Source organism: Vicia villosa, unplaced genomic scaffold (assembly GCF_029867415.1).
Source record: "Vicia villosa cultivar HV-30 ecotype Madison, WI unplaced genomic scaffold, Vvil1.0 ctg.000926F_1_1, whole genome shotgun sequence".
Taxonomy (NCBI): domain Eukaryota; kingdom Viridiplantae; phylum Streptophyta; class Magnoliopsida; order Fabales; family Fabaceae; genus Vicia; species Vicia villosa.
In genome coordinates this window covers 239,436-251,743 of record NW_026705416.1, presented here as the reverse complement: position 1 = coordinate 251,743, position 12,308 = coordinate 239,436, and the positions used below count along the sequence as shown (strand labels likewise).

Sequence of the window (12,308 nt, the reverse complement as noted above, 5' to 3'; positions counted from 1 at the left end):
GGCCTAAAAAAGATCTTTCTCCACATCTAATGATCTAGCAACCATATTGGAGTAGGCAACATGTGACATTTGTACATATAGAATCATTTCAACACTTTTCTATATAGCCTTATTGATGTACAAATATTCTTTTGTCTACATGTTCAATTTGCAAACCTAGACATATTGTCGTTTCTAGGTCCTTCATCTCAAACTCTTTATTTAAACAATTTATAGCTTTTGGAAGCTCTTCAGGAGTTCCAATAATACTTATGTCATCCCCATAGACAACTATTATTGCAAATACTTTTCCACATCATTTTATGAAAATACAAGGTCAAATTGAGTTATTTGTATATCCATCCTTTAGTAAATACACTGTGGTGATTATACCACATGCATCCAGATTGTTTCAACCCATAGAGAAACTTGTTCAATTTGATGGAGTAGTTTTCTCGAGATCCAAAATTTTGTGCATCCGGCATATTGAACCTTTCAGGAAGTTTCATGTAAATGTCACTATTAAGTGAACCATATAAATAATATGTCATAACATCCATCATGTTCAAATTAAGCCCTTCATGTGTTACAAGGTTAATTAATTATCAAAAATCGATTGAATCCACTACAGGTGAATATGTTTTATCAAAATCAATCTTAGGTCTTTGTGAAAATCATTGAGCAATAAATCAAACTTCATATCATTCTTATTTTTCTTTTTCACAAAAACTCATTTATATCCAATTAGTTTCACACTTTGAGGTGTTCGGACTACAGGACCAAAAGTGACTCATTTGTAAAGTGAGTTTAATTCTTCTTCAATTGAATATATTTATTTTGGCCAATTCTCACTTATTCTACAATCTTTAATAGACTTTGACTCATGATCCTCGTTATCATTGATCACTTTTAGCGCTATATTGTATACAAAGACATTGTAAATATTGACTTTATTTGGTTATATCAATTCCGGTTCCATTCCATTTCATCCATGGCATAATTTATCGAGATCTCTTTATTTCATATTTCAAGTACTTGATTTGTTCTTCTGAAACTGAAAAAATTAAATTAGGTCAAAGTGATCTTAGCATTTTCTTATCCTCACTTGGGTCATCTTTAGTTTCTTTTCTTAGTAGAGGACTTTTAACATTGGAACCGACTTTCATACCACGCTTCAGGCGCAACAACAACTCATTTGCAATATTATATTATCCAATAGGAGAATCCACTTTGAGTGGAGTATTATCAGCTGATAATTTATTTCATAAACTTTGCAAATGAATAATATTTTGAACTTTTGGTTCATATTGATTTGTACGAGGATCAAGACAACAATTTATTTTAAATTGTTCATTTGAACTTCTTGTTCATGATTTCAACTGCTTATTCTCTCCCCCTAATATTGAGAAAATTAGTTTATCAAGTGATAATCAGCCTACTGGGCGGCAATCAAGTATTTGATTATTTTCTCAAATTATATCCTCAAAATTTAGAGTCATATTAATTATATTTTTCCAATATTCTTTCATGACTCATCTTAATGTATTATATTGGAGCAATTGAAATATACACAACACATCCAAATGTTCACTAAGATGAGAAGTATTAGAATAAATTAGGGAGGACTAAAATATAGTATCTTGTTAGCTTAATGCGAATAAATATCTTAATATAATACTTTGGGTGTTTCAAATATATAATATAGAATTGATGATCTCATAAGTATCAACCATATAATTAACTTTAGACGTCTAAAGAATGGGTCTTCGGGTCCATTTTCTTTTTATGAACATATATTATATAATATTCACTATCAATTTTAATAATATATGTGATACTTATACAGGAATTTTTTTTAAAAAATCCAGAAAACAAGATCTTAGTCTAATTAGTTAAGAAAATAATTTCACAAACTTCTGGTTGTGAGTAGAGACGTATGCATGATATTTTAGTCGATGCAATTAATGTCATAAAAACGTAATTTCTCAAATTTTTATTTTCCTTTAGGAACACACAAAAATAGTCTGGATTGAAGAAACTTCTGGTTCTTCAATTCAAATTATTCGCATCATATTATATCCAAGATGACCCAACCGGTTTTACCAACGACACATTTAAGTGTAATTTGTAAACTACTGTTTTAGAATGACATGTGCTTAAATTGTACTGATATAAGTGTAGGACAAACCCGAGGAAAAAGCCGATACCTTTTTTATTATACATTTTATGTCCAAGTTCATTTGTGTAATACAAAGATATTCAATACCTCCAATATAATTCATGTGAATTATCTATGACGAAAATATTTGACAAGACATAAAGAGAACACGCATAAAGAAAATGTAAAGGATTAAAGTTCATTCGAATATCGACTCTATCAAAATATGAGCTTACTTTCGTGTGCCTTTAAGATGAACTAACAAATGTCATTCATCCACTATACTTGTAAAAAGAAAAGAATAGTATAATTAATGTTTATATGAGAAATCTAAGCACTATTGTAACAACTTTAAAATATGTAGCAACTTTAGACTATTGATATATTCTTTAATAGATTGCAATGTTTTAATTCTCTTCTTAAAATATCAATATTTAGAAATAATGTGAATAAAGAAATTGTATCCGCAAACATTGATCATCCTAAGAATATCTCATGATTTAACACTTTAATCATACGCATGCATATGAACATATTATCATATAATTATCAAAATCGTATAAAATCATATCACTAAAATTATATCATCATATATATAGATGAAATATATAGATTTATAATTCTAATTATGAAATAATTTATACTCTAACAAATTTAATAAGTTTTTAACATAGCCAAATGCTAGAAAATTACAATAATTCAAAAATATAGTTATCCTTTTGGGATGTGTTATAGTCACTCATATCATCTTCTAGAATGACAAATATTTTATGAGTATATTACAATTTTTTTTTACATTGAAACACACAAATTGCTTTGTGAAATCCTTCTGGAATACTTCACTATTATTGATTTAATCCATCTAGAATTTGATAATATAGGTGATGCAATCATTTTTCAATTTTTTAACATAACAGATGTAATCCTTCTGGGATATGTTATTAGTATAGATGCAATCCTTCTGGGATTCATTAATATCATGATGAAATTCTTCTAATATTCTAGCTACAACATTTTAAGGTGTGAGAAATCCTTATTTTAAAATTTTAACTCTTCGAAAATTATATATCACAAATGATCCTCGTAGTGATAAAAAGAAATAATTACTTGTATAATCCTTTGTGTAGTTCTTCAGGAACTCAATCACCGTCACAATTTTTTATAGTTCTTCAGGAATTCAATCACATTTTATAGTTCTTCAGGAGCTCAATCACAAATCGTTTACTAATAAAAATAATAATATTTATAATCCTTTTGGGATGCACGCTATTCATGCAATTCTTCAGGAATGCATGAAAATTACAATTGTTGTTTTCATAAAAATTGAACAATCATTCTTTAAGCAATCCTTCAGGGATGCTTCAAGAACTTATTGATGATAGACAACTTTAAAATATATAATTGTGTTAATTAAACAAAATTTCCAATGAAATTTTATACAAAAAAATAATAGAATAGCATGCTAAAATTTAATCTATAAGATGAAGAAAAATCTTAAAAACTTACTCGAAAGAGAAGAAACATGATTATGCAAATTGATCATAAAATCACTCACACGGTAGAGTTTCGTGCTGATAACGTGTTATGAAATTAACAAAAACAATATAGAGATGAAGTAGAGAAAGTAAGAGAGAAAGTGGTATTCTATTATCTTCTTCCAAAAGTATTATTTACATTGCAAAGTGGACCTTATTTATAGGATATTAGGAAGGTGGAAAATCATAACCTTACTATACCACTTAATAAGAAATATGAAGATGGAAGATTAGAATACATATGGACATCCACAATAATATTCATTCATAACATTTTTTATTTTTTTAATAAATAATAAGATTGCATTAAAGCAAAAATAAAGGTTACTCAATCGGAATACAAAAAGGGAAATAAAACAACACTAGTTCATGGCCTCTAGAGGATTGAACATCTAAACAATTTTCGATTCAACTAGATGTCCGGGGCGTTTCGTTTGTCGCCCTTTTTGCTTTTTTGTAAGTTCGGTTGAGAACTTGGGTTCTCCTTCATTAATGAATTGCTTGCTTACAAAAAAAATGGAGATATAAACAAACACCAACGTAATGTCATGAAATTTCAATACGTTGGAACTAAAAAAATATATGTGTACTTTTAGTTGTAATGTGTTTGTTTTTTAAAGTTTTATATATCGGAGATTTTCATTTAAAAGAGAGTAATAAAACAAATTAGGATGATTTCCACATCTATATTATTTATTACCTTACTTTAACAATTATATTTTGTATTTATTAATCACAAAATAATCCATTCATTGTATTGACTGATAAATTAAAATAGATATAAAAATAGAAAAAATAACTTAAGGGGAAATGTGATAAACATTGGTCGTTCAGTCAATAAAAACATTGTATTTTGATGCATGCATAAACCTTGAAAAATATTATATGTAAATTTTTTAAAAAGTAAAATTGTTTATTTATAGAATGTATTTGACTAGTTGTCATAGATATTGAATATATTTTCTAACTATTAAAGAAAAGAATCAAATTATATTAGAAAATAAAACGTTGTATCTACAAAGAAAAGGTTAGCAACTGAGGAGGGAATGCATTGAGACAAAAATGTAGTCAGCAACAGTGAACAATTACATGATATTTAGAAACAGAGTTAAGCTAGCTTAGTATTTAAATTTAAATAGAAAATAAAATCAAATTCTCTTTATAAATTAAAGCTGTACCCAATTTCATTATTGCATTTGATATTTAAATAGAGTAGAGAGTGAGAGAGAATTCAGTGTGGCAGCAGTGTTCGGCAAATGATTCTTAACACCAATCCATTTCTTAATCTACTCATAAATTGAGGTATATTTTCTTTAACTAAACCTTTTATTTTTATGTATGATATTAATCATTGTATTCAAATATAATAATGTTGGTTTTACATGTATATGGATCTGTTTTATCTATCTAAATCTTGTATATTTATGTTTGTGTTTTACTATGCCTTCCTTCGTTTCATCTTAATCAACTAGTGGACTTCAACGACAAAATGGAAAGAAAATGCAGCATTTATTGTCAGGTGGGGTACAATAGAAAAGATGTCCTAGTCGTGGCTCGACCTCGTCTCAAGTTTGATCTACTTTGTATTTTTTTTACGAAAATGTATCAATTTTTTTACCACCTCTTGTAACATTTCCTTAGTCTTTCATCAATAAAGTGTGCTTTAGTAAAATATCGAAATCGACAACGCAAACATTATTTAGGATTACTAGGAGTTTTACGAACTCGATTTATCAGACGTTTTTACGAAAATATAACACCAGAATCAAAAACTTTGCGCGAAAATACCCGAAAGGGATTATTTTTACATAGGAGCCAAATGAAATGGCGCCTATGTGTGGGATGTTGCACTCATGCGCCAATTGAATTGGCTTGAAGTTTTTTGCCCTAAAAATTAAGTGTTTGCGCCAAACCATTTGGCTTGCAACACATTAATGCGCCATTTTCTTTGGCGCATACACCTTTCCGGTGTTCCAAACCTAGACATTTTTTAGTAAATAATCTGAAAACATGGTTATTTTTTAATTTTTTTATTAAACATGGTTATTTAAAATTTTTTTCACTAGTTGGTTGGTCAATCGTCAAAATCAAATCTGATTTAATATGTTATAATAATTTTGTAATTTTTTTTGAATTCTTTTAGAATTGAGTTTTTAATTTGCGGAAAAAAAAGTAAATATTCAAATATATCTACCATGCATATGTTTCTCTATTAAAAATAAATAAAAAATACCTATGTATTTGAATTATGAATTTTGAATATGGGTTTAAACTTTAAAAAATTAATTGAATTTTTTAATAAATTATATCTCTATTAGGTTACTATAATATTTTTTACTTCAAAAAAACTAATTAATCTTACAACTTTTTAAATTTATTTAAAAAACAATTAATACGTTTATTATTGAACAAAAAAACACATTCAAGTATTAAAATGAGAGTAGAGAGAGAAGTCCACGGGATATTGAACCCTCTTTTTATTATCATAGATGAAATTAATCATTGAATTGTATGTAAATGTTTTTTTTTTTTTTAAATTTGCAAAATTTGTGTATTTATGCATTGTTTTTTTGTTTATGTCTCTTATTGTTGGATTTCTATATAAAAATATCCATCGGCATGAATTAAAACTATATCTAGACGAAGCTCTCAAATTTTTGCTATAAATTAAAATTCTTTTTCATTTGATTTTTGTATTTCATATTTACATAAAAGATATCTTAAGAGAGAGCAACAAAGAAGTCAGATCGATATTAAAGTTTTGTTGTGATTTATTTCGCGTTCTCTCTTAATCTCTTTGCTTATATCTAAATATGAAATGCAAAAATGGAATGAGAGAAAATTTTAATTTATAGAGAAAATTTGATTCATGTCTATATATTTTTATAAAAATCAATTTTTTATCGTATTTTCGAACTTTTTTTTCTATTTTTATTAGCATTATGACAAGTGCAAACATATATAATAATAATTTTAAGAAATACAAATTTGTAGAATCTAATTCAAAATTTTATTTTGTCTTGTAGGCCAGGGTAGCAAGCACGAAAAGGTCATTTGATTCAAAGAGATTCAGATTCCATCATAAGTTGGTGTTTAAGTTGGAAGATTGTAAGAGAGGTCTTGGCGTGAGGCTTGTACAAAGATCTTGCATGGTAGAAAATCCTTCAAGGTGTTAAGGGACCAGATGTACCATTGATTGATAAGGAGGACAAGGATATATACTTGTATCATTTACATTTTAGGCACTTTGACTTTCTGCACTTTATATTGCTAAGAATATATCATTATCATATCAAAGGAAAATTAAGAACATAACGAAAAAATGAGAAAAATTGGGCCACCTTTATTCAGCTCCCTCTTAGGTTTCATCTCAAACTTGCAATTGGCAATAGAGCTGGTTAATGTAATTTGTTCCTCAATTCGGGTAGATATGGATTCCACAAAACTGTTCTTGGCAGATGGTGGTAGAACTAACAAATCACCATATTTTGTTGGTAAATACTATGATTTATGGAAAATTCATATGCAAATGTACTTAGAAGCACAAGAGGATGAAATATGAAGTGTTGTCAAGAATAGATCCTTCATTCTTATAACTATCATAAATAATGTAAAACAATAAAATATGCAAAGTTATACAAACAATAGGAACAAGAAGAAAAATCTTATATAACAAGAAGGCAAAAAAATATACTTGCATCTACCTTAGAAATGGATGTATTTTTTTCTGAGTCTCAAGTTGAAAAACAATCAGAATGACGAAGACCTCCACCAGGGGCATTTAACCGAAGACCTCTACAGGAGGTACATTGGGCTACGTTAATATACCTATGGTCTGGTCATGTCACAGAACTCTTGACCACCAAAAGATCCATGTTAATATAACTTTTGCACTATTGAGATATGTTGATATACCTATGTCCTGGTAATGTCACAGTGCCCTAACCAACAAAAAACCAATGTTAATACACCTCTAGCACTATTGGGATATGTTAATATACCTATGTCCCAATCATGTCATAGAACCCTTGACCACCAAAAAAAATCATGTTAATATACTTTTGGTGTTATTGGATATGTTAATATACCTATGTCCCGATCATGTCTCTGTTCCCTTGACCCCTAAAAAAGCCATGTTAATATACCTCTGGCGCATTGGGATATATTAATATACCTATGTCTCGGTCATGTCACAATATCCATGAGCACCAAAAAACTCATGTTAATATACCTCTGGCCCGGTCAAGTAAATATACCTCTGACCTTAAACAACTTGGTCAACAAATACTCAGTATAACACCGAGATCCACCACGATCCACTTGGGAAAGGCCGATCTGTGTTTAATATGCTGAGATCCATCACGATCCCCTGACAATAGTTCCTAGCTCAGTGGGGGCTTCTTGAACCTATACGATACAAACCACATCTAATGGAGAAGCTAAGATCTGCTTGGGGGCTGGCCATTCTATTTGATTTCCATTTCGAATAAATCAATTATTTATCAAAGAGATAAAATGCCAAAAATAATGAAATAAGATCTACTCGGGATTTGTCAAAACCTATGCACGTCTAAATCTTCAGGATTTGGTTACTCTGGATATTTTAAAATCCACATGGACAATTACGATCCTAATAATACAGATGTTGGAATAATTAAAATGGAACTTCAATAGGTCAAGATCCCATCGGGCTCTCCGACTTCTCTATGTCTAGAACCTAGTGGGTTATATGACTTCAATGGGTGGACATCCTACTGGGTTTCTCCGTCTTCTCTATGTCTAGAACCTACTAGGTTATATGAGATTAATGGGTCGAGATCCCACTAGGGCTCTTTCGACTTCTCTATGTCTAAAAGATACACCAATACGCATGAAAACCTTGAAGACCCCAAAAAATGCCGGTCGTTCATCTCTTCTAAACAAACACCTCAAATACATAAAATCTCATTATGTTTGTGATCTCTCCTGACCAACATCAGTGGGATTAAACAATTATTATCCTTTACATGGACTATATATATATATATATATATATATATATATATATATATATATATATATATATATATATATATATATATATATGTGTGTGTGTGTGTGTGTGTCCTTTCATTGTGAATAACTTACCAACTCATTTCATAAATACACCTTTTATAATAGATACAATGAATGAATTGGTTTTGGTAATAATCTCTATAAGGAATCAGTTGAATATCTTTCTATTACTTTCTTATCAATAAAAATTGAAATGGCATATGCTTTGACTAGCACAAGTAAAACTTTATCATTTTTCTTCTTTACTATTACTTTTTTTCATATTTTTCTTTCTTTCTTTTTAAGGCTTGGTATAATCCTATACTTTTTATCTTTATTATATATGTATTTTTTATTATGTACATGTTTTATTTCATTAACTATAAACAAGTATAATTAATAAATCATTTTAATAAAATTATAGAATTTTTTTAAAAACACACTTAATATTTTAAGCATTATTTAATTCGAAGCTCAAACTAGTCTCAATAAAGCCCTTGATATGGAGGAACACTTTTGGAGGGACAAATCCAAATTTAATTGGCACCTCGAGGGAGACCGAATACAGCGTATTTTCACCGTGTCACTAAAATCAAGCAGAAGTTTAGGCCGATTTTTATGCTTAAGAATGGTGACACCATAATTACCGATTCAAAGGATAGTGCAGATTTCACGGTTAACTATTTTGAATCATTATTTAGCCTAACCATTCTTTTTTGCAGGATTTTAAAATGGTAGATGATACTATTCCATCATTAATGGATGATAAGACAAATGAAATTCTGACTGCTACTCCTTCGTTAGATGAGATTACTCTTGCTATCTTCAACCTTAATAATGGTAGTGCCTCGGGTTCTAATGGTTTCGGAGCGGTGTTATTTCAATCTTATTGGGATATCATCAAGCAGGACGTGTCGAATGCGGTGACTCAATTCTTCAACTCCAACTGGTTCCTCCTTGGATTTAACACCAACACTATTCTTCTCATCCCTAAATTCAAGGGGGCGGCTTCGTTGGATTTATTCAGACCTATTGCAGTGTCGAAATTCAAGTTCAAAATATTTACAAAAATTTTGGCAGACCGTTTGGCTTCCATTATGCCTTTTCTTAGTTCGAATTAGCAGAGAGGTTTTATCCTAGGTAAGAATATTCATGACTGCATTGGTTTGCCGTCTGAGGCGTTTAATTTGTTAGACTCTTAGGCTTGGTGCGACAATGTGGCGATTAAGGTTGACAATGCAAAGGAGTTTAGTATTGTGGATTGGAGTTTCCTTTTGAAAGTGTTGCGTAGTTTCGGTTTCAATGAAAAGTTATGTTTGTGGATTGGTAATCTTCATAAATCTGCCCACCTGTCAGTTAATATCAACAGAGTACTGTATGGCTATTTCAATTGTTCTCGTGGATTTCGAAGGTGACCCGCTTTCTTCGCTGCTTTTCTATCTTGCTGAAGAGGTGATTAGTAGAAAGATTCTTCTTCTCGTATCTTAAAAAAGAAGCTAGAGCTTATCAAGGGTCCTAACAACATTATCGTGCCTTCTCATATCATATACTCTGATGACGTCTTCATATGCTATTGTTTTGGGGCAGAACGTGAACTGTAATAAGTCTTTCCTATATAGTAGTTCTATGTCCGTTTCTAGATTGAATATTTTGGCGGAGATGTCGGGGTTAAAAATTGGCACTTCTCTATTTGTTTATCTTGGAGTTCCTATCTTTAAAGGAAAATCAAAAGCGGTTCATTTACATCTTATTGTAGATAAAATCACAAATAGGCTATCCTCTTGGAAATGTGCTCTTTTATCATTTATTTGTTGCGTGGAGCTTGTGAAATCTGTCATTCAAGGTATGCTCACCCATTCCATAGCTCTTTATTCGTGGCCGATTTCTCTTATCTGGGATGTGGAGTGTGCGGTGAAGAGGTTCATATGGAGTGGGAAAACTACTAAGAATAAAATCATAATGGTGGCTTAGAAGAATATGTGTTTTCCTTTAGTAGAAGGCAGGCTTGGGATTCGGTCTCTCATCAGTTTAAATGATGCCTACAATCTTAAGATGGTATGGGATTTACACAATTCTATTGAACCTTGGGCTGAGTTGCTTAGACATAGAGTCTTCAAAAATAATAAAATCATCAAGCATTATATTTTTCCTTCCATTTGGTCCAGCATTATGCTGGAAATTCCAATAGTGGAGAACAATACATCTTCGATTATGGGTTGCGGTTCTAATATTATTCTATGGTATGATGCTTTGTGTGGAAGTCCATTGCAAACTGAGTTCGTGGATGCGGCTACTATCGTCGATCAAACAGTAAGTAGTATTACAACCGATGAAAGGTGGGATTTTTCTAAAGCTATCACTTGCATCCCAGCTGCGCTGCAGACGAGAATTTCTGGATGCCATATTCTTTTAGACCTTCGGCCTAATTCGAAAGTTTAGATGCATTTTTATAATGGGGAGTTCACTCCTAAAATCGTATATGACTTTAAGAGACTGAAAGGGCTGCATAAGGATTGGTAGCAGTGGCTTTGGTCCAAATCAATTCCACCTTCAAAGTCGTGCTTTATTTGGAAGCTCTTACATAACAAAGTGCATACTGACAATCAATGGCAAAGAATAGATTTTTCTTTTCTATCTTGGTGCGACTTATGCAATGAGGCGGAAGAAATGTCGTCCCACCTTTTCTTTGATTGTAAGTACTCCTCTCAACTTTGGAAATGGTTATGTTACAAACTTAATTTCTTCTATCCTATTCTCGGTTGGAATGATGTTTGGAGTCTTTGCAATAAATTTGGGGCTAGTCAATGCAAAAATGTTATTGAGGCTGCCGTCATTTATGTCTTAAATTCTATTTGGCTAGCTAGAAATAAGATTAGATTCCAAAGTACTAAGATGAATTTTTCTACTGCCACTTCATACATTATGGAAGCAGTTTCTTTGGCTGGTAGTGTTGCTTTGGCGACAAAGCATTTGAATATGCATGAATTCACTATTATCAACAGTTTCAAAGTTATTATGCGTCCTCTTAAAGCTCCTAATAATATGGAGGTTATTTGGAAGCCTCCCTCGAGGAATTGGATAAAAATTAACTGTGACGGTGCTTTATCTTCTACTTCGGGTTTGTCAGCTTGCGGTGGTATTGTGAGAAATAGTGATGAGAAATTTATGGGAGCCTTTGCCTCTTATTTAGGAGTTTCTAATTCTTTCATGGCCAAAATCTCGGGTGCAATGCTTTCAATTGAGTTTGCTTGTGAGAATAATTTGAATTTTATTTGGTTAGAAACAGACTCACTGGCGATGGTTAAAGCATTCAAGTCCCCTTTTATTATGGCATGACCTTTTAAAAATATATGGATGAATTGTATGAATATTGTTGTTAATTGGAATTTTGTGGTTTCCTATATATGGGATTTAGAACTAAGAGTATGGATAGAAAGAGTCAATTTTGTGATTGTTTTTATTGGTGTTTGTGTTGTCTTCAACAAGCCAGCTATATGGAAACTATATTTGAGTATCTCTAATATCCATTTTATAACAAAAATGTGGCTCGTAAAGAAATCATAAACGTGTTAATAACGAGACTTTTACTAACATTCAATATA

General features: G+C 30.8%; 2 protein-coding genes across 2 annotated transcripts; both read left to right on the top strand.

Moving 5' to 3' along the window:
- The first annotated feature begins 10,083 nt into the window (after window positions 1–10,083).
- LOC131632302 (uncharacterized) lies at window positions 10,084–10,677 on the top strand. Its single transcript, XM_058903076.1, has 2 exons — window positions 10,084–10,158; window positions 10,294–10,677. The coding sequence occupies exons 1-2, from the start codon at window positions 10,084–10,086 to the stop codon at window positions 10,675–10,677; spliced, it is 459 nt and encodes a 152-aa protein (XP_058759059.1).
- A 696-nt stretch (window positions 10,678–11,373) lies between these two features.
- On the top strand, window positions 11,374–12,042 carry LOC131632300 (uncharacterized). Its single transcript, XM_058903075.1, has one exon. The coding sequence runs from the start codon at window positions 11,374–11,376 to the stop codon at window positions 12,040–12,042; it is 669 nt and encodes a 222-aa protein (XP_058759058.1).
- The last annotated feature ends 266 nt before the right edge of the window (window positions 12,043–12,308 follow it).

What these genes read in the sequence shown, in the direction of transcription:
- LOC131632302 (XM_058903076.1), top strand. Translation starts at nt 10,084, where the DNA reads ATGGCTATTTCAATTGTTCTCGTGGATTTCGAAGGTGACCCGCTTTCT. An exon ending in TTTTCTATCTTGCTGAAGAG is followed by an intron (nt 10,159 to 10,293) that starts GTGATTAGTAGA and finishes GTTTTGGGGCAG; the next exon opens with AACGTGAACTGTAATAAGTC.
- LOC131632300 (XM_058903075.1), top strand. Translation starts at nt 11,374, where the DNA reads ATGTCGTCCCACCTTTTCTTTGATTGTAAGTACTCCTCTCAACTTTGG.